The 27841-nt window shown below is 41.2% G+C and overlaps 1 protein-coding gene across 1 annotated transcript; it reads left to right on the top strand.

Moving 5' to 3' along the window:
* The first annotated feature begins 49 nt into the window (after positions 1–49).
* ZBTB10 (zinc finger and BTB domain containing 10) lies at positions 50–27468 on the top strand. Its single transcript, XM_010160007.1, has 5 exons — positions 50–391; positions 6960–7857; positions 21563–21736; positions 23388–23563; positions 26237–27468. Exons 1-5 carry the CDS (start codon positions 50–52, stop codon positions 26540–26542), a joined length of 1896 nt encoding a protein of 631 aa, XP_010158309.1. The 3' UTR covers positions 26543–27468.
* Positions 27469–27841: the final 373 nt, after the last annotated feature.

The raw sequence follows: 27841 nt of genomic DNA, 5'->3' as shown, positions 1-27841 counted from the left end.
GTGTGGTTGGTTTTTTTTTTTTAATGCCCACGTGTGTGAACTTCTTTAAATGGCTTCCTCTGTTGTTGCCGTGCCGATCTCGCACGCCGTCTCCGCAGCGGGAGACCAGTCCGCTTCCCGATTTGAGGTGACTCTCCCGCGGGATTGGGACAGGCACAGCGCTGTCAGCGCTGCCGTGGCGCAGCCCGGGAGCGTTTGCGCGAGCCGTCGCCCGTGGCCGTACCTGGTTAGCGTTACCTGTTGGGAGGTGACGAGTGCCGTTTTCATTAGTTTATCTGGCGAAGATAAACCGGCAGTGTGGGAAAAAGAAGTTGCGTATGAATACCAGTGTCGCTGCACTGATTTAAAAACACTCGTTACAACTTCCTCCTGCGGTACCGGGGAGGGGAGGGTAGTGTCCGGCTGACGGCTGCGTGTGAAACTGCTGCTTGCCGCCGTGAAATGAGAGTTACTCAGGCGTTCCTAACGGTACGATCCCGGGGCGATAACCGGCTAACTGTACAGCCGAGACTTTCTCGTTTAAATCTTTTTTTCCCGACTGTGTTGCTTTAGATTGAGTTACTGAGCAAGAAGTCTGCAACTGCTTGGTGTGTGTTCGAGATAAACATGTGGTTTCCTGAAAGCCATGTGAATAAGCCAACTACTCCTGATGCTTTAGGACTAGCGCAACTCTTCATGTTCCCCGCTGAACTTAGAATTGTTGCGTTTCTTGGCTGATCTGACGAATAAGGCAGGGCTGACTCTGGAACGTATCTGGATGGCAAGCTCCTAAAGAATACTGGTGTTGAATCAGCCGGCAGCCTTTTCTCCAAAGGATGTGCTGCAGAAGTCCTCTCGGCTCGCCTGGCTGGCGGTGAGCTTATCAGCGGGCACAAGCTGATGTGCTTCAGGTTAGGCTAGTACGTGAGCTGCGAGGCTGTACCTGAGCTGTTAGACGGAATTTAAGCCCCCATCGCTCCGTTTTTCACTGTTTAGGGCTCGGTTTTAATTACAAACACCCATCTCCGTTGCCTAGGTGTACCTGGAGTCTGAATTGCAGTGTAGTAGTTAACTTGAGCTTACTACTTGAGTGCTTTAAGGAGCTCAGGGTACCTTGGACAAGAGCTGATGCTCTGACGGTTGGGTAGGCTATCGGGATGACAGATGAAACGTTAGGTGAACGTCGGTTTTCTTAGAGCTAGTTGGAAAAGGAATGCAAGTTTTAAGTGAAGCTACTGCAGGATTGCAAGGAAACCGCTTAAATACCAGTGATCCAAAGGACTATTTTTGGATTTATAAATGTAACGTTCCCCTTCAAGATGAGTAATGCTACCTTTTCAGTGAGTGTATTTCTAAGGCAGGTACTGTGACATGGCAGTAGGTCATCTGAGCAGTTTCCTCCAGTCTGGGGCTTGCTATTCACTCTGCAGTGTTTCGGCTCGACTTGCCTTAAACAACTTGGTTTTAATTTTGAGTATTTCATTGTTAATGTCTTTTACCTCTTTATCTTTGAAAACGTTATTTTTGTTTAACCTTATTGCAGTGTATTCCTTACCATCTTGTTACCTTATTTCTAACTTTAAATTGTGAATGATTACCCTGTAAGTCTTAACACTGTGTAGCCACCTGTGTCACAAGATGCTAATTCATGCCACTTTTCCAAGTTTGTTGTGCCCATTAAGCAATGCATAAATAAAACCAATTCCAATCAGTTTTTCCAACTCAACTTACTAGTTTTTTCTTTCTGACCCCCTATCCCCAGTCTGTTGTAACCCTATTAAATACTGGTGGTGTGGAAGAGGGGACAGAATATTGATTTGTGTGTTGCAGTAGCCTAAAAGTTAATATGAGTATTCATTTGAAGATTAACCTTTCATTGTGATGGGAATCCTTACAGAAACGAGCCTCTGCTTTTATACAACTGATACTTTAAGAAAAAAAATATTTGTAGTAGCTCTTCCAGTGAAACAGTAGGATAGATGAGATGTCAGTGTTTCTTATGTACTGTGTTAAAGATAAGGTTTGGACAGAGTAAGGTTCTGTAAGGTAGCTGTAGACAGAGTGGTGTTTTCAAGTGCAAAACAGTGCTGAATGCATGCATCCCTGTGCAACTGCATTTCAGTTAAAAACTTCTAAGAAGGGAAGGAATTGCAGTTTTTCAAGACTCAGTGTGGTTTTCTCTGTGGTGCATTTCTGAGTTACACTTGCTTGATGACAAATCTGATTAAAAAAATCTCTTTCTACTTTTATGTTTAATTTCCATATCCATTCACACTTCTAATAGCTCTTGAATTTCTCTTGATATGTATGTTCAATACCAAAACAATAGCCTCATTTTTCGCTTAATGCCATGATACCAGATACTTGGAATAAATGTAGGCAATTTGTACCCTGACCATATTTCCAACATACATAATGAGGCAGCAAAGCCGTTTAGATTTAATGAAACTTGGGCGAGATCTTTCAGCCTTTGTCTTGGGGATGACACCCATGTATTCTTGGTTTGACAAGCTTCAACTGCAGGGCATGTTTAGCAGCTGCTAATAAACATATGGCATCGTGCCACTGTTCAAGTGCAAAAAGGAAATTGTAGGTGTTAAGACAGTAAAGTAATGGAAATTTCTATAGGTCTGTTGGATATCACACTCAGGAAGAAATGAGTGATGATTTTCAGTTTATTTTTGGGATATTTTTCATTTGGAATGCCAGAATACATCACAAGTGGTTGCAGCTGCTGTAATTCAAGGGTATTGAGCTGTCAGTCGGTGCTTCTTTCTAAGACAAAAAACTTGACTCCTTTTTTTCTGTTCTAGTTCTTAAAATAATCTGTCTCCATATTAAAGCCTTAGGAAGGATATAATCATCTTGAAACTACCTTTGTTTTTTTAATAAATGGACTATTGTGCTGCAAAAATCTTAAGAAATAGACACTTAACTGGAAAAACAATGCAAACCAGACACTTACTGGGAAATTAAGGCAAAATATTTTAATTCTGTGGTAAGTTTAGATCCATGAGATGCAGATTAATTGACTGCTGGGGGGTCCTCCCCTCAAAGCTGCTTCTTAAAATATTTTCTCTCTGGACATAATTTGAAGCTGAGCTTTGGAAATAGTGCCAGAAAAGCTTTCTCCTGCCTAACAGACATGTTGGTTTAAAGCAGAAGCTCTCCAAAAGGAGGAAGGCCTTTGACGTGTTATTTTTTCCATGTGAACTGTAATCGTTTGCTTTGTGTGAGCGGTGATGAATACAAGTCGTGCTTCAGATGTAAGAGTTACATTATAGTGTTCTGAGTTAACTTCTTGAATTCCTCTTAGCAGAGCAGAAAAGTTGAGGGGGAAGTCAGGCCTTCAGAGCAAGGACTATCATTTACTGTATTTTTATGTGGTGTCTTTACCAGACCTCGAACTACTCAGCTGGATGTTAGGCACTTAATGGAACCGTTGAAATTGCGGAGTTCCCTGTGAGCGATGCAATGGCGTGTAAAACTGCAGCGGAGCATCATGTGTGCAGCTAATAGGACCATCTTTTGAGATCGCTTTCCTCTGTAGCTGCATGTGCTTAAGAAGATAGCTCACTTCTGTTAGAGGATCTGTTTTTTTCAGGATAAGAATTAATTTGGGGGCATAGGGAAACTGCTGTAGAGAAAAGCGTGGAAGGGATTACAAAAATGTGGCATAACTACTTCACGTGTACATACAGATGGAATCTATCGTTACTGTTGGGTTGGGGTTTGTCTGTTTTCCATGCCCCCCCCTCACTGTTGTTGCTCCCAGGAGACAGAGTATGCTGATGGCACAGGAGAAGAAAGAAAAGCAAGTTTCTAGTAGCAGGATTTTTCATCATCTGTTTCTGCCCCTATTAGCTTTTAGGCATGTTTAATTAGCAAATTATACATAGGAGCTAGTAATTTATCTTTGAGTGTATTTAGATGAGTCTAATTGAAACTGAGCACAATGTTAGTTTCCTTGAGTAGCCTCTTTTCTCTGAGACGGTTTCTTAATCTCACCTACAGAGAGAAGCTTTTCAAACTTAGTGCTGTAGCTTCCACAACTAAAACTGAGATAGTTCTGGTTTTCATTCTAGGCTTCTTATCAGTTTTTATTTAAGGTGGTTTGGTGTTGAGATAACTTAAGTGATGGGAGTATTTTGTCTGTATTCTGAAAATATAAATGCCATCTAAAAAAGTATTGTTTAGTTTGTGGTTCTCGTCAGAAAACCCTTATGATGTGCCATGAGCACAACATAAGCAACAGAGGTTTGAAAATATACTTTTATATTTTCTGTGAATATTACTGGCACCATACCTCCTATTGAACTGTATTTTTGTACTTTTTCAGTACAAAGGGGAGATGTTTAAAACTCTGCAAGGGATATTAACTTTTTTCATTTTGTCATAGCAAATATTAATTCTTCTTGTTACACTTGCTTTACATACTCTTGGTAACTGTTCAGGTGCCTGGGCTTTTATTTTGCTTTAGGCTTAGCTACTTCCATAGCAGCAGTTAAACAGTTGTTTTAAAACTGACTGTAATAGTATAAATATTTATGCACCCATTTCTGTAAAGCCGTAACATTGATCTCTCCTATAGCTTGGACGTGATGTGTCTTATTTTCACTCAGCCTTCTTGTCTCTTCATAATGAAGACTTCAGTCTTGTGTTTCAGTAGCACACTGGTCCTTTTTACCATGCTGGCTTGTCATTTTCTTAGGAAAAAACAGTATTGTAGATCTTGATTTCTTTTTTTATCAGCTTGATTGGATTCATACACATGCTCTGTTAAAAATGGAGAGAGAGTACATTTTAAATCAGATGTCTGTAAAAAGAGAACTGCTGCAGATTTATTTTTAAATTTTATGTGGTGGTTAATGTGCTCTCAGAGAATGAAATTGTCAGCTCTCATAGCATCTACCTAACATTTATGGTGCGAGATGCAAGTCACTGGTGATTGACTTTGACTAGAGTGACAACACTTTAGGGTATGATAATTTTCTTCTTAATCTGATCAAAAGTCAGTGTAATTGGTGTTTTGAAACAACGCAGTGCTCCGTCGCTGGAGTGACCGAAAGCTAGTCCAGATCCAAAATCTGCTGAGAACTTAAATAATGACACATAGTTGTCACATGTTTGGGATGTATTTTCAGAGCTCTGAGGGTGTACTGGGGTATGTCAGGGAGCACGAAGAAAAAATCAAGCTGAGGTTGGACAAAAATCCCTTGCTTTCTTTCCCATGAAAGCCTAATTGCTTTTATTTCTACTTCTTCTTTTCACTGAAGTGTTTTTCTGGGAAGGGTAGATTTAGAAGCAACTTGAATGTGACAGCAAACTGACATTTCTCTGCAGGAGATGCTGAAATGGTACAGTTTCTTTTTTGGTTACGGTGAGCATCATTTGCTGCTTATAGATGCACGTACCATTTCAGAGGGTGTAGTTGCAGCCTCAGTTGTCATCCCAGTGATCCACACTGGGATAACTTGAGGTGAGTACTAGTGTTTCATGCACTGATTCCTGTGTGGTAGAAAGTGACATTTTATATTACTGGTTTCTGCCATAGTTCCAAATTAAGGATAGTACCTTTCTGCCGTGTGTTTAGCTCATGACAGGTTATGGGCTCATGGCAGCATTAACGTTACCTTGTTAATGTAATTTTAGGCAGTCGAGTCTTAATGATACCTCTAGCCCTCAAATCTGAGTTGATTTAGAAAACGAGAGGAGAAAATAAAGATAGCCTTTGCAAAATCTGATTTTCTCTCATCCAAAACCATATGGGAGCCAGACAGTTTTGAACTATCCTTATTTGCTAGGGAAGAAGAGGGTGTCTTGAAGATCCAGTATAAAACAGACTGTCATTGTCACTGCTCTTGATGGTAGTACATGTTAATCAAGATAAGTATGGTCTGAAATATGCCAGTCTGTGTCGTCTTCTGTTTGCTTCTAGCTGCTGCTTTGTAGAAGCTCTGAATCATCATTGTCTCAATATCAGTTACAAATTTTCTGAGTGTTCCAAAAATCTAGTTCAGCTCTCTCGTTTCTCATCAGCCACTCTCTCTGTACTGATCTTTAATGACAACTCGTTTCTTGACGTTGGATTGTGTGATACTACTTTTGCCAAAAGTAATCAAGCCACGTTTGAGATCATCTCTTAAAAACATTATAGAGAGACCTAGAAGTACATATTGTCTCTATTGTAAGTATGTACCAGTTAAAGGTATTGCTACTGGAAAGTTTCAGTGAAGCTTGATTCAAGAAAGTCATGGCTAAATAATGTAATGGAAGCTTCAGTTTTGTTTGGTCACATGCAATATTCTATCCACTTGTTATGTGATACAGCTATTTAGTCTTAAACCTGCCACAATTAGAAAATAAAGAATAAATGCCTTATTTGTTAAAATGTACAAGAAATATATCTGTTGTTATAGCTACTTCAGTAATATGTTTTCTTTTGAAAACATACAAAATCATTAGATTGGGAGATACAGCCCTAATCTTTGTGTTCATCTCTCAGTGGAAGAAAATGTTGAATCAGTTATCAGGGTTCTGCTTATCTGTTTAAGTGGAGGTTTCTAGGGAAGAACAGGGGGATTGGATATGTGAGTACCATCTAGCTAAATCTTTGGAAAGAGAGACTCCTGAATCTTTAATGCACAGGTTAAGAAAAACAAGTACTTCACACTCAACTAAATCTCTCCTTACTTTTGGCTGAAATTTCACTTCCTTTGCCCTGGAGGCACTTCTGCCAGTTCTGTTTTTGTTTCAGATTTGAGGGTGGAAGATGTGGAATGAGATAGTGATTCTTATTTTTCAGAAAGATTTTTTTTTTAATTTACATATTCCAGCCTGCCTTATGAGCAAGAACGTGATTCAAGCAAATTTTTTTAATGTTATCTTAAGTTTACTTTGGTATCCTTATTACAGTGTTGGAGGACTAAGGAGAGCATTCATTAAGAGCTAATTATGGTTGTGCTGTTTTTTAATTGCAGGAGTCAGAATTACCATCCGAACTGAATAATGAAGGATACTGTGATTTTAACAGCAGGCCAAATGAGAACTCTTACTGCTATCAGCTCCTGCAAGAGCTCAACGAGCAGCGGAAGAAAGGCATTCTTTGTGATGTTAATATTGTGGTGAGCGGGAGGGTCTTCAGAGCTCACAAGAACATCCTGGTTGCAGGCAGCCGCTTCTTTAAGACTCTGTATTGCTTTACAAACAAAGAAAGCCGTAACCAAACCACTGTTACCTATTTAGACGTTGTTGCTGTTCAAGGTTTTTCTGTCATCTTGGACTTCTTATATTCTGGTAACCTCGTGCTTACGAGCCAAAATGCCATTGAAGTGATGTCAGTGGCCAGCTACCTTCAGATGACGGAGGTTGTCCAGTCCTGCCGCAACTTCATCAAAGATGCCTTAAACATAAGTATAAAATCAGAAGCTCCGGAGACCGTTGTCGTGGATTACAACAGAAGATCTGTTAGTAGGGATGGTTTGTCTCCAAGGGATCAGAAAGTTGCCAGCTTCTGGGCAACGCGAAACCTTACCAACTTGGCAAGTAGCATAAAAACTGAGAACGATGGTTACCCTATCGATGAGGGCCAAATGGAAAGCTACCAAATGAATGACTGCAGTTGGGTCCAGGACAGCTCACCTGAAATGGCTGAAAATGAATCTCAAGGTGAGGGAAAAGTTTTCGTGTGGAATGACATGGGCGCGCAGGGACAATCAGTTCAAGAACCTGGAAAAGCAAGAAGGAAAAACCAAACTGCGAAGAGGTTTATTTATAATATACCACCTAATACCGAAGAGAACTCGGAAGATTGCTCAGTGTTGCAGCCATCAGTCCCATATCCAGAAGAAGATTTGTCATTTATTAAAGAAGAAGCAGGTAAATATTGCTTAATGTCAGTCATGTTATTCGAAAACTGAATTATCGAAGTACGTGACAGCGTGTGGTAAAGGCAGCACCCCAGTCAGTAATCTGCTTCTCCACCTTGAGGCACAGCAGTGTATCTTTGGCTGGAGAAAGGAATGACTGTGCTGTGCCATACAGTGTATCACCTGCTGGTTGCATTTGACGCTTGTGTTGGGGGTCCTTAGCAGCTGTTAGAAACTAAAATTCTTATGTTTACATTTAATCTGTAGCCAAATTAGGCATAAAATGAAGGAGTGATTGCTGGTAGCTAATGGTGTTAGTTGGATGGACAGAGAAAGGTCCTTTATGTTTCCTTCCCTCCACTAGCAAATGATTTCTGTGGTTCTCTCTTTCACCTGACTGAGGGAGAAGCAGAAGTCACCTCTCACCTTTCTGCTACGGTGTTTTTAGGGGTGTCTGGGAAGCTACTAAATGGAGTAATCCTGGCTAATATAATATAAACTCGTAAAGCAAATTTGTGAAACAGATTAGAAAGAGATGCCACAGTGATGTATAGTAGAGGGAATATCTTTTGTTCAGTGATTCTTTAAACGAATCCTGGGAGTGCCTAAATTCATGGGATTTTGTTTTCCCTCAACAATCTATGGTTAATTTAAATGATAGAGTAAGACTAAATATCTGTTTGCTGAAGTATGGTCTCACAAAGAATTATAAGCAGGCTGTTCAGAGTGCAGTTGGGATTTGGGACGATGTATCTAAGTTCAGGGGTTTTTTTTAAAGTTGCTATTATAGGGTATGAATAGTTGGAGTATATATTTGAAGTACTGCCATCTACCTGTATCACTTTGAGAGGAATTAACAGCTAGGAAAATTTGCCTCCTGAATTGGGGTAAGTTACAGGTGGCTCTGAGACACAGCTTGAACAGAGGTCTTTAGATGTGTCTGTTTCCAAAGCCTTTAGAAATGTATGCCCCCTTCAGGCATCAAGGGACTGTGGATACCAGCGCTCACACCTGTGCATATAGAATATTTCTGGCTATTTTTGCATTCCAGTGACAAAACAGATTTGAAAGCAAGCTGAGTTCTTGGGAGGGTCTAGGAGTCTGTTTATTTTGGTGGGAAGAAGGATGGCCTTAGTTTCTTCCTCTATTCCCAGCCTTGTGTAAAAACAAGGCCGAAAGAAATCCCTTCGGTAGTGGTGGGGTAGGCCGCTTCTCCTGGGGCCCCGAGATGCCTCTGCCCACGGTGGTGTCGATGCCTCTCTGGGTGGCTGGCAGTTCCTGAGGTGGGAGTAGGCAAGGGGGGAACAGCAGGCCGGCGGTGTGACTCGTACCAGTACACACGCGTGAGCACTGCAAGGACATGTGACAATAGAGAGATGTAGGCTGGAGCTAGGGACATGTACATCTGGCACAGAAGCAGGGCAGCCAGTCCCACATGGGTAACCTGTCGTGTAGCACGACAGTAGGAGGCAGCTGTGCTGAGGAGCCAACATGAGTTCTGTAAATGCTTCAGGGGCTTTGCTTATCTCTGGTCTTCATCTCTGACCTCGGTAGGTAGGTCTGCTTTAGCTCGGGAGTGTGCAGCTGTAGAGTGATTTCCTGACCTTCTCTTACTGCCTAAGCTGCCTTAGACTGCACAGGGTTTCTTCTGGCTGAAATGAAAATAGAAGCTGTGTTTCAGAAACGTGCCTGATGGGTGCCAGCTGCTAAAATGCCCTGGGTCCACAGCACCAGGTTAGATGTAACCTGAAGTAAAGCACCTTTAGATGTGTGTAGTGGGGGTGCCGAGTCCTCAGCACCCACACAGCAAATCTGCCTGTGCTGGGCTGCACGACTCGCTAATACAGACTTCATTGCAGTGGCACAAAAAAGGGCAGCAGAGGGTCTGGAGCAGAGGACTTGTATATTAATCTCACAAACATCAATTTGCTGACACAGTTCAGCGTGTGATTTCTATTTCTGGTTTATATGGGGTAGGTATTCAACCTCTTTTCCTGTTGGAAATACCACAGAGAATGTCTGCTAAATGGTGTCCCCAGCAACAGAGAGAAATACTTATGCTGGGAGCTTCTTGAAGAAATAACGGGCAATATGGGTAGTGCAGTAATGATTAGACAAGTTCAGTTTTTTGGACAGAAGCACCAAGGTTTCCAGTAACTCATTGTGCTAAAGAATTGAATTACAAAATACACCCATGCAACATCTTGATGAAAAGACCTGTATTGGAGGCTAGGGGCACACAGTCTGTGCTGTAGGGTCTGTCTAAAACTGTCCTGTGATTGTGGGTGTGTGTATTTTATTGACCTATAAAATAGTGACAACTACTGATCTCCTTGGTACTTCCAGAGCACAAGATAAGTGGTCCCAAGTAAATATTTACATTTTCTCAGTGTTACAACTATTTTGGAAGCTGTATCTAATATTTTATAAGAAAACTTTGGCTTTTATGAAGTTCTTATGTGCATGCATGTTGTTTGAAATGAGAAGAGAGATTGGAAGTGGGGCTTAGTATAGCTTACTTTCACTCATAGTAGTCTGTGCTTCAGCATTCTGTGTTTGTTGTTTGAAATGAGAAGAGAGATTGGAAGTGGGGCTTAGTATAGCTTACTTTCACTCATAGTCTGTGCTTCAGCGTTCTGTGTTCTTTCTCCTCTACTGCTGGCTAGCTTTTTCTTCACTCTACAGGTAGATTCCACTCTTAAACACTCTTCTTTAAATTATTTCCTCTATGCCCAAGAAAATGTGCAAGAGGGAGGAGGAAGTGGGAGGAGTGGAGAATTGGAAGAATGACAAGAATGAGTTGTAGAGTAACCTGTAGGTTAAATGGTAACTTTCTAGTTGTGGATTAAATTTCTTCTGGAGATGAAAAGCTACCAAAAATAATAGGCACTGGGAGTTAAAAATGCGTAAGGAAATGACTTCTGGGATAGCTGTAAGGCAATGCTGCAATAAGAAAACAGAATATTTAGTTCTTATGATGAAAGCTGAGGAGTGTGCTCTCCCTTTACTTGCTGAAAGGAAAAGAATGAGCTTCTACTGTTATGCTTTGTCATGTGCTGCTGGGGACAGCCAACTCCAGCTGTGGTATGAGATGTCCGGTTACATGCAAAGTGGGTTGCTGTGTCCGCGGATATGGTTTTGGGTTCTCTGGTGTGTTTGTGCGGGGAACAAAATACCATAGATAAGGCAGAAGGGAGGCCTGCTTGAGAACACTCTGCTCACTATAAAAACTCACCCCAAAAGCCACTACCTTGAATTCTGTGGTAAATGGACTTTTCAGTTGGGCACTGCTAAGTAAGTGTTGATAATCAACAATGAAAGCTTTCTGAGCTCTCTGCTACCCTTGTGTCCCAGTAAAGCAAACATGTTAAACTGGTCCTTGCTGAATGTGAGTTTTCCTACAGGTATCCATAAGGGTATGTCAGCTTCTCCTTCCTCTCGCCCTCCGTTGCCAGTCAGTTTATATTAAACACCTTGCCTGTAGAAAGTAGCACTTTGAGCTTCAAAAAAACTCTATGGAGTTGAGATGGATTTTAAATTGCATGTACAGTCTTAACTTCATTTACCTACTCCTACTGAAGCTTTCAAACCTTTTCCAGTATTAACTCTAATTAAAATACCTGTGTTTCTTCACACGGAATGTTACTGCCTGTCATACTGTTTTCCTTTCTAGTTGATAATCTGCTAAAAGATCTTTACTGTTTACAGCTGTGGTACAAACTGCAATTAACCATTTACCGTAGTGAAAATGACAGTGCCATCAGTCAGCATCTCTTAGTTTTCAGTTCATAAAAGCTCAGTGATTCTAATTCATCATATTCTTAATATCTGTTCATAGTTTTTTGTAAATCTTTATCACTTCTTGAATTTGTTCTTGAGTTGGGCCTGGTTGGTTTTTTTTTTGGTGGTGGGTTTTTTTTTTTCTTTTAGAGTACAAGTGTCCTATCCTCAGGCTTCACAACCCCTGTGAAGTATTCCTTATGTTTTCCAGAGGTGACCATGTTGGTTCTCAAGGAGACTTGTCTGTAATATCCCAATAGTTTTATGAAGCTGCCACTGGATTATTGTTGCGATCAGGCTAGATAATTCTGTGTCATATATTGTGTTGGGGGTAGGGGTGAAGGAAAGGATAACAAGGTGAGGATGAAAACAGCTGTTTTGTGGAACCAAGAGAGTTCCTGAATGACTTCTTGCGTTGGGAAGTAGGGACTTCTTAAGGAAGCTGGGAGGGGACTTTTTACAAGGGCCTGTAGTGACAGGACAAGGGGTAATGGGTTTAAACTGAAAGTGGGGAGATTTAGATTGGATATCAGGAAGAAATTCTTCAGGGAGAGGGTAGTGAGGCACTGGAACAGGTTTCCCAGAGAAGCTGTGGATGCCCCATCCCTGGAAGTATCCAAGGCCAGGCTGGATGAGGCTTTGAGCAACCTGGTCTAGTGGAAGGTGTCTCTGCCCATGGCAGGGGGTTGGAACTGGATGGTCTTTAAGGTCTCTTCCAACCCAAACCATTCTGTGATTCTATGAATTTAATTCAGCTTGCTGTAGAAGCAACTACTTTTCAGAAAGACACAAGTAGCAGCTAAACCAGCTTACAAAAGATGTAGTACTGGTCAGTTTTCCTCATGACGTGAGGAAGCAGCATAACACAACTGGATCAGGACTTCAGAATGAAGAAAAGCAACTTTGTATTTGAAGAAATCAAGATGGAGTTATCTGGACACGTATATATTTCTTGTGGGGATAAGGTCCACTTGACTGTCTGAGTTACAAATAAAAAAATGTAGTATAATAAAATTAAGCTTTTTTCCCCTACTCTTCCATGGTACTATGTCACATCTTCCTCAGATGTCCAGCTGATACCCTGATTGAAAGATTTAAATTGCTTAATGGACCTTTAACCTCTTTATTTGCCCCATTCCCTATGTAACCTGGTATTGAAGGCCCCATAAGTTTTTAGAAGACATCTAAAGAGCATGCAACATCTGAGGGTCAACCTCTTCCCCATTCATTGAATTTAACTCTCCTGGGGATGATCCCAAAGATCACCACGTTCTCATGGTGTGGTTCAACACTGACCTTCCAGCTTTAAGCAGTGTTCTGTGTATTGCTGTAGTGTTAGGGTTTTTTGTGTTTGGTTGGTGGCTTTTTGATTGTGGGGATGTTTTTTCTTCTGTTTTGTGTTTTTTTTCATTTTTCAAAAAAAAAAAAAGCAAGGTGGATGGGTTAAGAAAGAAGGTTGTGGTTTCTACAGACCTTTCCTGCCTGAAACTTTTTTTTTGGTATGGTGCAATTGAAGCTCAGACAATATATTCACTTTTTGGAAAATTATCGGTCTGAAGTGCTGATTTGACCTTTCTGTTATCTCATTTACGAAATTGTGATGATGATGGCAGCAACTCGGTAAGTAAAGAAAACCACAGGCTGTGTGTCTTCTTGATTCATTCGGTGGCATGACTCCAGCCACAGAATTAGCTGCACTGTTTCTTCAGCTAGCTTCCCTCCTGCATCTCAAGGATGTGGCTCAGTAAGACAGAATTAATTTTATCACATGCTGAGCAGTGAAAGTGTTTTTACTCAGATGTTTCAGATCCTTTTGGTTTGTAGTTGATTTTCAGAGTAGTGTGGAGGTTTTTTAAATCATCATGAAGATTAGAATACAACTTCCTTTAAAAAGCTTTTTGTCCAGATAGTAACTACGTTAGAAAGTGAAGTCTTGTTTTTATCCACAGCACCCTTGTCTCCTATGTGCTCGTCTTCACATGCCTGTCCATTCCCATGTGATATTTATGAAGCTAAAAAACTGCTAATGGACTTTTAAAAATCTCTTTTATGCCTTCACTGACATACGGTACAGAAAAACAATGTTGGTTTTCTTATTTAACCTGTAGATCTTCTGCATTGGTTGGCCTGTTCAGTTCAGTTACACCACCATAACTCCCTGCGAGAGCACTCTAGTGCTAGACTGACTTTGTTATGGAAGATTTTATGGGAGTATAAATCGATCAACTGGTGTTCAGTTACTCTGGACTTACAGGTCTTTGTGTGGTTTGGGGTTTCTCTTGCTTGGTGTGTGGTGGTAGTTTTTTGATTTGAGGGAAGGGATAGGTCATCCTCAAAACCTATTCTCCACTACAAACATTAAGTGTCACATCGTTTGACTAAAAGATGGTTCCTTGAGGTTCTCTGTCCTTGCTGAGTCGTTTTGCTTGCTGCCAAACCATTTATTGTCTGTGTACATTCTGGAATTCTCGTGTGCAGAACGTGGAGTCATTTATTGGGGTGGAGGAGAGAGGCAGGAAGCATTTCTTAGTTGTGCCAGTTTCTGGCATGTGTCAGTGAATATATGCAACCAGGAATGTGTTCATAGTGTAGGAAGTGTATACTAAATGTGGAATACTGTAGCATAGAAAGCTTATAATATGTGTTTACCCTAAAGCTCCCTGTAGTACTTGCTGTACATCTGCGTTGCTAGGAGTACAGCTTCAGCATTTCTCTTGAACCACTAGCCTTCACTGGTGCAGCTTTGTTAGCTATAGACTTCGTCCTGTCGTTCTGGGAATGATGGAGATGGGAGTTAGCAAGAGCAGAGTTGCCATTTTTCCTGTAAAAATGTAGCCACAATTGCAGAACTCAGTCACTCTGGTATTCCCAGGGCTCAGGGGGAGGGGTGAGGGGACACACTTAAAAGCATAATCTTTAAAGATAGAAAAAAAAATCCCTTTGTTAAGCGGTAGTTGCCTTTTATGGTCAGGTCATGTGTATGAAAAGTATGAGCTGCGTAAAAATTCCAATCTTTTACGCATTTGCTTGCTTGTGACTTGATTCCCTTTCTTTAGGGTAATGTTGCATGTTCCTTTGTAAGGAGAACATGACACCGGTCTGGCAAGCTTAGTTTGTCATGTACTGCCAGATCTTACTATGCAGAGTTTCCAAGGAAGTATCTGGGCTGGGGGGTTTCGGGGGGGATTTTTTTGGTTGTAGGGGCTTTTTTGTTGTTGTTGGAAGGGTTGGGTTTTTCCTTGTTTGTTTTGGTATTTGTGCCTATGTGTTGCACCTTACTTTTCCTCAAAGAGCAGTGTAAAGTCAGAATCCCTTGGTATTCCAGGACAAAGTTAGGTTTCCGCAAAGTAAGTCTGGAATGCATGATGCTGAGATGCTAGTTCATCACAAGGGTTTTGGTCAATTATGGTGATGCTTCTAAGACTGCCGATGATAGAGAAGCTAACATGAAGTGACAGTTTCCTTAGCATTTCCTTCCAGCTGCTTTAGTGTAAGAAGTTGTTCGGACCAAAACAACATCTACACAGCAGTGGTATCTGTGTTTATGCCTTTTTGTGAGAATAAATACAAATGAAGACCCATATCAGTTCTTGGTACATTTGTCTCAGCTACGCTGACATTGGTGGTCTTCGATGCACAGTGATACTTCTATTTCCTGTCCCTTAATCTGACATTTAATTCTTCCTTTAAGAAAATACATTCACAAGCTACAACATGTAACTGATAAAATGGTAGCAATAGCAGTTCTCTAATGCTGATGCAGAAGGCAACTAATGGCTTTACTGTGTAGAGAACCCTTCTATTATGGCTAAGATTGAAATAAACTTAATTTCTTTTTTTTTAATTGGATGCTTTTCTTACCCCTTCTTTAGGGACAAACTGACAGCTTTAAGGGCAAGTTAAAATTACTTCCTTGAATTTCTTCTACAGATGCTTTTTCAAAGAGTTAGCAAGAAAATGGGGAAGAACATAATGCCAAGATACCTAATTTGGTTACCAGAATATCCAGGATGGTGTGTTTTACTGTACTGAAGGATCTTAATCCTAAATGCCAGTCAGACTCTAGGAGTTTCATGCAGCCTTTCAGGTGTACATCTTGAAAATTCTGTTTATATTAACACTTTAAATATAAGATGTGATGAAAAGAGGATGTGAAATGTTTATATTAGAATGTCTTTGAGTTGTCTTTTGAATACTTTGAGAAAGCTCTTGAGGTGTCCTTAAACCGACTTGTTTGCAGTGTTCATGGTCTGGCTCTTGAGCTCATGACATTGTCCAGAAGTTTATGGATGAAGATACTTTCTTGACAGTGAAGTCAAGAAGGGCTTCTCTCCTGAAAACAGCTTACTGAGTCTCATGCTGTTTAACATCTTCATCGGTGATCAGGATAGTAAGAGACAAAAGGTGCTCTCAGCAAGTTTGCAGCAAATTGGTGGGGATTTGACAGGCTAGAGGGCAGGCCTGGGCTGTTGTTCAGATGGACCTCAACAATCCAAAGGACTTGGCCAACTGGAACCCCCGAGATGCTGTGCAAAGACAAACGTCAAGTCCTGCATCTGTAAGTAACAGCCCTGTGCACCAGTACAAGCTGCACGCTGAGTGGCTGTGTAGTACTTTGTGGAAAAGAACCGGGGGTCCCTGTGGGCAGCAAGCTGAACGTAAGTCAGTAGTGCATCCTAGGAGCAATGAAGGCTAGCTAGCCTTGTAGCAGTGGTGTTAGCAAGAACATAGCCAGCAGGCTGAGGGATGTGATAACATCCCTGTACTCGGGGCTGGCACGGCCACATTTGAAAGAAATCCTGTGCCCAGTTTAGGGCAGCCCAGTACAAGAAAGATGCTGGCAAGCTGCAAGGAGTCCAGTGGAGGGGCATTGAGGTTGTTAGGGGATGGAGAGCATGTTATTCAAGGAGAGTCTGAGGAACTGAATTTATTTTATTTAGTATGGAGAAGGCTGAGGGCTCTATCTCCTGCCTTCTACCACCTTAAGGGGGTTATAAGGAAAATGGACCCAGATGCGTTTCAGAGGTGCACAGTGCAAGAGTCAGTTGTCACAAGTTGCAGCTCAGGAAATTCCAGTTGTATAAGAAGAAAATGACCACGAGAGCAGTTGTGCTGAAACAGATTGCTTGGAAGGCTTATGGAATCTCCCATCCTTGTAGATATTTAAAAATTGGCAAGGTCTAAAGCAGCATACGCTTCAGCTTTGAAGTTAGCCCTGCTCTGAGGAGGAGGTTGAACTAGGTGACCCTTCAGATGTCCCTTCAGACCTAAGTTTGTGTTTGAGGCTGTGATAGTCCCTAAGAAAAATAACTCTCCCCCCCTCCCCAAATAAATGATCTGGATGAGGAAAGCTCTTACTAGCTCATGTTTCACTGATGTAGCCTTTGTGGGGGGAGATCAGCAAAATAGCTTTCTAATGTGAATGGCACTTCTTTCTCAGGGAGGAGTTTTCCAGGGAATATATGGTAAGGCAGTTGAAAAAGCAAGTGAATGATATATTTGGCATCAGTAGACGGTCATCTGACGAGGTTAGTTGGTGACAGAACTGCCTCCAGATTCAAGGCAATAAAGCATTTTTTTCATGAATGAGAAATAATGAAAATTAAGAGCAATTGAGAGCAGTGAGTAGAGCATGAGTAAGGTGGCATTGGCAAAATGTCTTAAGTTTGTCTGAACTTTCTGTTGCAAGAGGCAGTTGAGAAGTAATGTGCTTTGACCTCTTTTTCAGAAGCAAGGTTAAAGATGAGTAACACTCTGGGAACGAATGGAGTGCATTATATTTTCTTTCCCCACCTTCCCAGTGTGTCAGTTGTGGCAGTGCTGTGTTTTTCCCCCCCCTTCGTGTTACCTAACATAAGCAACAAATCCAGCTCTCTAACAGCAATCCAGATTGTATCAGTAGATTACCACTGCTCTCCCTATAATCCTTGAAAGCTATGGCCTAATCGCTTATCCTCTCTTCTTTCTGTCTTTTTTAATTGATCTGAATGAGCAGTCAATGTCAGAAAACCTGGTGGAAAAATAAGAGTATTCCTTTATTCTTCTGGCACTGTTCTTTTAGTGGTAATATGTAGAAGGAAAACGGAGGTTAAGCCTTATATAGACAAGCATCTAATGCAAAGTTCTGTTCTTCTCCCTCAGTGCACCCTATGTCCGTATCCCTTTCTATGCTGACCTGTTCAATGGCTTCTATCGTTGATCTTCTCATTAATCTCCTCAATCATCCCCTGCTCGCTCAGTAACGTCTCCTTCTTCCCACATAAATCAGTGTATTTCTGCTTACAGAAAAAGAGCAGAACTTGTCAAACTGAGCGTGTTTCTGCTCAGATGCGTTCTCTTTCTGGTGATACTCTTGCCTTCAAAGCTGAGAATCAGTGTGTCTGACTTCCGGTTATCCTTTTTTCCTGAGAACACACACAGTAAACCACAAAACCCTTCCATAAAGATTTAGTTGTGTAAAAGCCTACACAACCACTTCATGGTATTTGGACTATCTTTATCTCTTCTCAGATTGACATCTTGAGAATTTTAGCCCTGAGAATTAATCAGCTTATTTGTCTTCTGCTTTATTTTTATTTTCTTGGGGTAATGTTTCTTTTCTATGCAAGTTAGAAGAATGAGTAGGTGTTGAGGCTAATTAACACTTGAATTATGAACTTACACCTCTTTTAGGCATCAACTGAAGTGTAAAGAGGTGCCCTTAGATCAGAGGAAGGTTGTGGTCAGATGACCTGGTCTGGAAATAAAGAACGGTATTGCTTCTAATTACCCTCTTTTGGTGGTTTGTTTTTTTTTTTTTAAAGTTTTGTCACTGCTGTCTGTGTTTTCCTCCTTTGCACGCTACCCCCAGTTCACCTGTACAACTGCACAGGTAGCTGCTTTTTTGTCTCCTATCAGAATCCTCTGGGCCCACGTTGACAGGAACAGGTTACAGAAGCGATGACTGAATCTGCAGTTTTGCAAGCGGGTTTCGGGGGTCAGCAGCCGGGGTGGGAAGAGGAATGGGAGATGTTGCAAGCCACAGCGGTCTGCAACACCCTATGCTTGGCTCAGCTGCAGTCAGAAGCTTGTCTGGCTGCAAGCCCTCTGTCCATCTGGGGAGGCTAGTAGAGGCTAGGTATTGTACTTCCAGTTTCCAGTGTGTGTGCAGTTCATGTTTTTCCTGTGTGGATGAGCCATTAGACATTAAAAATGCCTTTTTTTGTTGGTTTGAACACATTATATGTGTGCTTAATCTAGAAAGCGGGTTTTCTAGGTCAACGAATTATTCTAAGAATAAGCATTAGGTTTAATTATGATCTACTTAGTCCTGTATGGTGCAGAGCCTAAAGTGTCTGTAGCAAACTCTTATCTCTTGTGGTATCTGCACGGCTGTGCTTTCATGTTATAGCAGGTCTTCTCTTCAAGCTGGAAGTAGAAAGATTTTAGTAGCTATGATCTATGCTTGATTACAGCTCTTAAGACTTGGCACAGAGCCAGATAGACTTATGTGGTGATCTAGACCACTGCAGCGATTTGGGTTCCTAACTTCCCTTAAACTTCAGTACCAGCTGTGAGCATAAATGTTCCTAATGAAATTCAGTTTGTGTTCTCTTAGATGCAGACGAGTTGTCAAAGTGACAGCGGTAGAAACGTTCTCAGCTTGGTGCAACCCTTCCTTACGGTCAGTCATTCTGTGCTTGTTTTGAAGGCAGCTATGCAATATTGCCTATGCACAGCATATGTTACACCTGTGGGCAGTAAAGGCTTGTTCTGTGATCTCACTGATACTCCCTTCGTAAGGGGGGAAAAGTAATTAAAATATTTTGATCACTGACCTTCCACTGCTCAACTAGAGACAGGACAGCTCTAGTAGAGGGGGGGAAAACCTATAAAGAAAAGATCTAGTATTTCAAACAGATTATAGAAGTTGGTTTTAGGTTTTGTTTTTGGTTTTTTTTTTTTTTTTTTCTCTGCCAGATTCTGAAGCCTGCTTGAATTTTGGAGGCTTTTAGCCTTGAGGTCAAGTCATCTTTGCTCTTGCCCGGAACCGTACAGCACTGCTTCCTCACTAATCCTTTCTTGTGTATCCCAGAAGGAAGTTTTACTACTCACCTCAAAGGAATGTGTAGTTGGCATGTCTGTAGGGTATCTGTGTTCTATTCCATGAGCTGCTGTGAGATGCCATTGCTGGAGTCCGTAGCTCCAAATTAGTGTAAGGAGTTCTTGCCTCTTCTGGACATTACAACAGCTATTGGAGTCAGTAATTAAAAAAAAAAAAAAATTCCTCTCTACTTAGTTTCTTAAAGGAGAGCAAGATTTATTCCCTTGCCTTCCCCATTCCTTCTTTCTATACCAAAATAGCTCTGTGGATGAGCTAAAGTACTGGGATCTCTCTTTCTTTGTTCGCTCAGGCTCCACTTTTTAAAAGTGCCGATGGAATACCTAGTGTGGCAGTTGTGATCCAGCTTTGCTTATCATCTACCATTGTCTAATGGATACGATAACGTTAGAAGCATCCTATTTGTTAACTGATTTCCTTTCAAACTGTGGTCTTACGTTGCAGCGAAACCCCTCCTGCCAACACTGCCTGCGCAGTAAATGAACTGCTGTGTTTGTCTAACGCTGTGAGGATTTGTAATCTGTACTTTTCCCCTAAAACTGCAAGTTGTGAGTGCTTCAGTACGCAGCTTGCCGCTAGCTGAGTGAAACTCCAGTTTACGTTTTGAGAATTTCCTCTTGCAGAAAAATCCTTGGAATGAGCAATACAGAGACAAGGGAAAAAGCCTCAGGAGTATTAAAATGTACCGTTTGGGGCTTGAAAGGGAAAATGTATCCATGTGCTATCAAGCCTTTCTCAAGACTTTCCACAGCAGTGGCACTGGGAATCCAGTGTGAGGATCTGAGCACCATCCAGACAAATAAAAGGGAATCTGCCAGATTCCAGGGCAGTTGGTTTATGTAACAACTGTGTGCCTGTGAGGAAAGTAATGGATGTATGAGTTCATGTTTTCCAACCAACTCCCGTTTTGGGGATTGAGGGGAAGATTGATTTTACACTATTGCCAAAAGAGTCTTTGCCCCACGAATATGATTTGTCAAATGCGCAGTACAGCTTTCTTGTGTACTATTTATAGGTCTCTGTGCCGTGTAACAGTGCCTCCGTATTCACTCATGCAATTCTCACTTATATAAAAGTACAGAATCAAACAAGCAAGGATCTTTCTCTTCTTAAGGCACTGCTCGCTTCTGAATGGTTTTGCTCTTTTAAAGAGTGAAAAAAGCTACAAAGGCCACGCAAACTGCATTAAGAGCTTGACTAAAGACCAAATGTAAATACGCCAACTACTCTATAACCACATCAGTTCAAGAGACCATAATTACTTGGAACATACCAGCTTAAAAGACTAATGAAGATGATTATTCTAAAAAGGATTTAGAACATAGCTGTAGGATACCTTTATTTATATAAAGTATTTAAAGCGCTGTATACCACTAAGATGTATTAAGGCAATAAAGAAAATCACACCTCCAGTAGAAAATGTTTGCTTCTGTACCAACTAGACTGTCTGAGGTTAGAACCGATGAAGTCACTGCACAAAGCTGTTGTAAAGAGAACCCAGTGGAAAACTTTTTTAGCCCTGTCAGGGTGATAGTGAGGGAACAAATACACTTACCATAAAAGTTCCTGGAGTATGAGAAAGGCTGTAAACTTTTTCAGAGTGGAGAGAAGAAACTGTGCTGTGGAGAGTAGTTCAGAGGCCTAATTTAATTGCAATTAGGAATGCAGTTACTTCTTCATTTCGGTATTGAAAATTATGTGGAAAACAAGATTATAATTACTCTTTTAAGGTTTGAAACCACCTTTTGTCACAGTTTAGCAAAATGGATATCCTTTATAAACAGCATAGCTGATCAGAACCCTGGAAGCTAAAGTAAGACTGTGTCTGTAATAGGGACTTCGAGTGACTTCAAGTATGGACTGCTGCCGGGGACTTCGAGTGACTTCAAGTATGGACTGCTGCCGGGGACTTCGAGTGACTTCAAGTATGGACTGCTGCCGGGGACGTCGAGTGACTTCAAGTACGGACTGCTGCCAGAATCTTGGCCAAAAGAAGCTTGGGAAAATGGCAAGTATATCTGATGGAGAGGAGGTTGGGGTTTTGCCTTTCATAAGGGTTCTTTATCTTGTGTGTCACTGCTGGTAATGCTTGATTAATTTGTTTAGAGATTTTATAAGATTAAGTGATCTTCTTCCATATAATTTGCCTTTCTGGCTAATGTCAATAGGAATGCTTCCTTGGAGGGAGAAAAAGGAATTCAGATGTATGGAAAAGTAAAAACGGAACATGATTTATATCAGCGCTTGTTTTGTCTCTGAATATGAAGATTCTGAGGTCTTTAATATCTGGTAGCTTTTTTCTTCCTTAGTAAACTAACTACAGATAATTGGGCTTTGAAATTGAACACTTGGATGATGAAGATACAACATTGAATAGAGTTTTAAAAATAGATCTCAGAGCATACTTTTCGCTATTGAAAATAAAAACTTGATTGCAATAAAGGTTTTGAATTCATTGCAGCCATATCTAAAGCCCCCTTCAGTCAAACCTGTGTTATATAACCTACTATTTCACAGCTTATGAGCCTTAGTTCAAGCAGGCAATTATCTGTAATTATTTTTCTATCTGAAAACATACCAAGACAACCACCACATCTAAAATAATTATTGCTAGATCCTTAAAATACATAAGGCCTTTGGTAAAAAGAGGATCTTAAGGACTGGGTAATAGTAACGCCTAACTCCTCTCTAACTCTGAGCTATTACTGGGATGTGGTTTATGGTTTACTTTAAATATTTTGGTTTTTACAGTGGAAGAAATGGGGTCATCAGAAGGTGAAACTCACTAACAAGCAAGGGATTAGAACTGGGGTCTTAGGAAGCCTCCTGGTCTTAAACCATTACATTCCCATTTATCTTGCAGCCCCAGTGTCTGCCTGTCTGTCGTACCCCTGTTGAGGTGTATAACGCTGCAGTTTAATGGCTGAGTTTAGAAAAAGGTTTTACATGACATGCAGCTTGCATGGGTGCTCCAATACTATTCAAAAGTTTGCCTTGGTGTAGCAAAACTTAACTTCCATCTTCTGATGGATTTTTGAAGCTGGGAGGGAGCATCTTGGATAAAGGGATGCAGGCCAGTGCACATAACACAATTACTTTTGCTTTTTTCCCTGCCAGCACAGACTTCAGAAACTCTTACGCATGTAAGCATGAAGCATTAGTCAGTGCGTTTCGGATACTTCATGGGGTATTGATCGTGTTCAGAAATTCTCACCTGTGGTCAGCGGAGTCAGTACCCTATTATGAAAATAATCCTCGTATTCCTGTGTGACCACCTTTGTAGCTGTCACAGCATCCTGTGCTTTTCTGTTCTGCACAGTAATAGGCAGCTGTAGTAAACCTGTTTTGCACGTATCCTTTGAGCAAGCTGTTATCCTTGGTCCAAGGATATGTAAGAGAATTGATCCACACTTTTCGTAGTAAAAATTCCTTGGCTCCAAGTAGGTGTTCTTCTAGAAAGATCACACACGCAGAGCCTACCAGTACCTGTGGTTTCTGCAGGCAGGCATTGTCCTGATTCAGCCGATGAAAAGTCATGTGGGTGCTTTAATTGTTTTGGCACCTGTTTTATTTTTGTGCACCAAGCAGAACATACTGAAACCATTTGGGGGTTTATTGTGTTTCATCATCTTTTCTCCTGATGGCTTATTTTCTTGTAGGCGATTCCTCTGCTTTAATCATGAACAAGTTGAAGTGTCCACACTGTAATTATGTAGCCAAATACCGAAGAACACTAAAGAGACACTTGCTCATTCACACAGGCGTGAGATCTTTCAGTTGTGACATCTGTGGGAAGCTGTTTACTCGAAGAGAGCATGTAAAGAGACATTCCTTGGTAGGTAACCTCAAGTGTGTGTGCATGTACACGGTTTTGTTGTTTTTTCATGTTTTGGTACTTGGGAGAAACGCTGTTCTCTGATTTGCCATAATGTAAATGGTTTTATCTTAATCTAAAACTGATGAACATCTCTCTGATAACTGTACCTCTTGTATTTTTTGTGGAAGATGCCATGTCGTCAGTTAAGGCCGTTGCTGAATTCTGATTATTTGAAGATGATTTTGAAAGTGATGTGGTAAAGAGATGCAGTGTATGGAAGGATTCTGTAGATGATTAAAGGGAATTTTGGCTCGTTGTTACTGCAGTGGAATAGCACGTCTTATTCTATAATGCTGCATCACCATTTTCTGTGAGGGCACCCTGTTAATGAGCAATTGCTCAATATCTTTGGGGTAGCTCTGAAATGCTTATTTCACAACTAGACAAAGCTATAGTATAGTGTCTGCTTTAAGATTTAGGGAAGAATGAAAAATATCTGAGATATAGAAAGTAAACGTCCTTCTGACTCGCCAATACCATAATCAGCAGCTGAGCTTCCCCTGGCCTGTGCCTGTTGCATAACTCAGGATTTGACTTGAGTACTGTTTATCTGAGGATCTGGAGAAAGTATTATCTGTATTTTGCAGGTACTTTGTATCTAGTCTGTAAGGAAATTAAGACTTCACTGTAGCATTTACTGTATAAAATAGAAGGTGTGTTTCAGGGGAGTAGTGAAAACAAGACTATATTGGTGGTGAGAAGACAATAATGTGTCTCCAAACTGTGATTCTTAAAAAAAATCCTCATTTTGCAACATGTTTTGCAGATACTTGAAATAATTTAGTACGTGGAATGGGGTAAATTGTATTTTACTACTCCATTTTGGTAGCTTTCCTCAGTCCTTTGAGAAGCAGTGGAGCACCTTGCTCCCTCATGGAGGTGTTCCATAAGTCTTTATAGCCTCTTCACAGGGGTTTGGGGTTTTTTTGTTCCTCAGTGAGTAGAAAGTGGTTGTGAGCTTCAAATTTTTAATGTAGAAAATAGCTTTTGGTGTAAGTCCTCCTAGCTTTCCAGCTCATGGTATCATGCAATGGCCTGTGTTAGCCAGTAGTATTATTACAGGTGAGTAATTACCCTGAATTATAACAGGATGTAACTCCAGAAGATATTTAAGACCACTGTAGTAATCAAGTATTCCTTAAACTGCTCTACAGGTAGGAAAGGCCTATGTTAATAGCTCCTACATGACTTTTAGAACCACTCCCTTACGCTCCACCGGACTTCTCTCACCTTAGATACTCAGCTTTCCACCGTACTACTGCCGCCTTTCTTCCTCCCGCATCGCCTGGGGAAGGCTGAGGTGCCTGACAGGACAGGAGTGTCGAGGGTGTTGCTTTGTCCTGTGGTGTGTGCAGGTGGCTGCAGCGACAGAGGTGGTGGTGGAAAGGGGCAGCTCTACGGCTGGGCAGAGGAGGTTAGGTCATTGTCGCCTTACGGGTGGTGACACCACGTAACGTGTCCCCGCAACCACTCTGCTGCTTCCTTTGTAGCTCACCAGAGAAGATAGCAACAGTGGGCGGTAGTCGGCCTGCAGGAAGGGTAGAGTGGGTTTCTGCCTTACAGTACCTGATCCAGTCTTGTAGCTGAAGAGTTTTTATTTTTCCCCTCCAGGAAAGGAGATGAAGTCGGACAGGGTGAAAATAGTGATAGAGTTCAGCCCAGCCCTGTAGTTTAACTGAAGTGTGCTGTCCCTGATGGAGCCAAAACACCCTTCTCCCCACCCCCTCCTCGTCTTTCAACAAACACCTCGAACATTCTACTGGGTGTGAAACACAATCATAACAAGTCTAGAGACTGAGGGGAAAACACATAGTATCAGCTGGACAGATTATACAGCAGTAACTGTTCCTATCTTGACCTTGGGTGTTTTTCCCCTCATCTGGGTGGTAATTTCTATTTTGTCTGAAATGGCAACTTTTTCAGCGTGACCTCAAACGAGATATGTAAGCACACAGCGGTAATCAGTTGTGGGGACACCAGAGAGAAGAAAGGAGTCTTCAACTTCATTTTTTTTCCAAGCTGATAACTGTTACACATGGTTGCGGCATTCAGTTACCCGTAACGTGCTCCCAAATTGAAAGCAAGATTTATGTTTAGTCAAGTTAGCCAACAGCAGCCTTCTGACTTAGCCCACAAGCTCGCTCTGCAGGACAAAAAATTCACCAAAGGGGCCTGGAAAGATTCGGTTGCGCTGGGAGGGAGTAGTTGTGCAAGAAGGATCTTGCTTTTGGGATTCACGCAGACTTTAATAACTCCTGTTTGTTCTTAGTGTTTCTAGGATGTAAAATTGTAAAGGCGGCTTTCTAAATGAGGTGTGATCCTGGTGCAACATAAGTGCTTTTACTGCCCTCGTGGCCTCTCCAGGGTCATGTTCCGTGGGGCCGGTTAACCTAAAATGAACGCTCGCCCGCTCACGGACCAGCGGCCTGCCCAGCAGGCAGTTTGGTTGTGGGCAATGGCTCATGCAGTCACAAAGCTCTGTAGCAATACTTCTTTCCCTGAACAGTGTCAGGGTGTCTTTTGGATGCATTCTTTTTATTAGTAATTATTAGTACTAATAGTTTCCTAGTACTGTCTGCACATGCAGTCCGATACGCCTATTTTCAGCTGTTTAATATTTCTCTTCCCTAGGTGCATAAAAAGGATAAAAAGTATAAATGTATGGTGTGTAAGAAGATTTTCATGCTAGCAGCCAGCGTTGGAATAAGACATGGATCACGCCGTTACGGAGTTTGTGTAGACTGTGCAGATAAATCTCAACCTGGAGGGCAAGAGGGAGCAGACCAGGTGCAGGACACAGATTTCCCTAGGGATGAAGAATACGAGGAAAATGAAGTGGGAGAAGGTGATGAGGAGCTTGGTGATGATGTAGAAGAACAGAATGACCAGTCTCGATGGGATGAATCCGGGGAAGTTTGTATGCCTTTAGATGACTGACAGAGCATATGGCTTCGGGGTTGCCGCAGCTGGGACACTATATGGATTGACTGTTGGAATTCCTGGACTGAAGGCTTGCGTAATATGGTACAGGCTGGATGGTAGTTATGTTGCTGTGAAAAATGTAGGGTCAAAGCCTTATAGCAAAAAAAGGATTATTAATTTTTTTATGATATTTGCACAGGACTGTACAGCATACAACCATTTGGTTGAATTATACAGAGTCCTCACATCTACAGTCAGTTATCAAAAGAAAAATGTATTTTTTATTATTTATAGGATATAGCTACTTGGGTTCTATTCAGACATAGTAGTAACTGTACTTATGTTACACATTCATGTATCTGTTAACATGAATGAAGAAAACTGCAACTTGGTATGGAATTACAAAGACAGCTTTCCCAAATCTACTCGTCCTTTGTCAGTGAACCAGTGAAGCTAATTTGGGCTCGTGGCTGTTGTTTCCACAAGCATGTCTTTGCCATACGAACCTTACCTCTCCCATACCCTGATAGGTGAAAGCCAATCATTTAAATTGCATCACAGATAATGCCAACACCGTATTGAAATTGGGTTTCAAAACTTGTGGCTCTATGCTGGCACGTGGTACAGTAGGTGATAAGCACTGGAGAAGTTAATGGCATTAATTTAGTGACTGTTTCTTCACGGTCTTGGATTTTCATGAAGGTTGTTACTGCTTAATCAGTTCCAAAATGATCATGCAGAAGAAATGATCAATAATGAAAGTGGACTGATCAGAGCATGGGTAATTCTTCTGCTGCTTAGGCAAAAGAGATAGTCATTCTAAAAGGTATCTGATGTAATAATGCTTCCCCCCTCCTCTCAAACTTTTGGACTTCCTTGGTGTATACCTCAGTCCCACAGAATGAAAATACAAGGAATGGAGAAAGTGTCATATTAAACAACTTCTTTGGTTGATAATTTCTTACTTGTCCGGTTTTTGGCTAGTTTGTGATGTGAATTGGACACTAGGCTATTGTGCCCATCGTTCGTCATTAAAATGAACACAAACTATTTTTTATTCTTTTGTACTTAACGCGTTGTTGCTAGTGTTTAATATAAACCAACTACATTTAACTTGTTGACTTTAATTTGCTGGAAGTTTTTCTTGGGGTTGTTTTTTGGGGTTGGGTGGTTTTGTTTTGTTGGTGGTTGGTTTTTTTTGGTTTTGGGTTTTTTTTTTTCTTTAGAAAAACAAAGTCCAAAGCAAAATAATGCTCTTTGAGTTGTCTATTTTTTCAGGATGATATGCTCCCTACACTCTTTATATCAGATTTT

Source organism: Eurypyga helias, unplaced genomic scaffold (assembly GCF_000690775.1).
Source record: "Eurypyga helias isolate BGI_N326 unplaced genomic scaffold, ASM69077v1 scaffold2101, whole genome shotgun sequence".
NCBI lineage: Eukaryota > Metazoa > Chordata > Aves > Eurypygiformes > Eurypygidae > Eurypyga > Eurypyga helias.
This window is presented reverse-complemented; position numbering and strand designations above follow the sequence as displayed.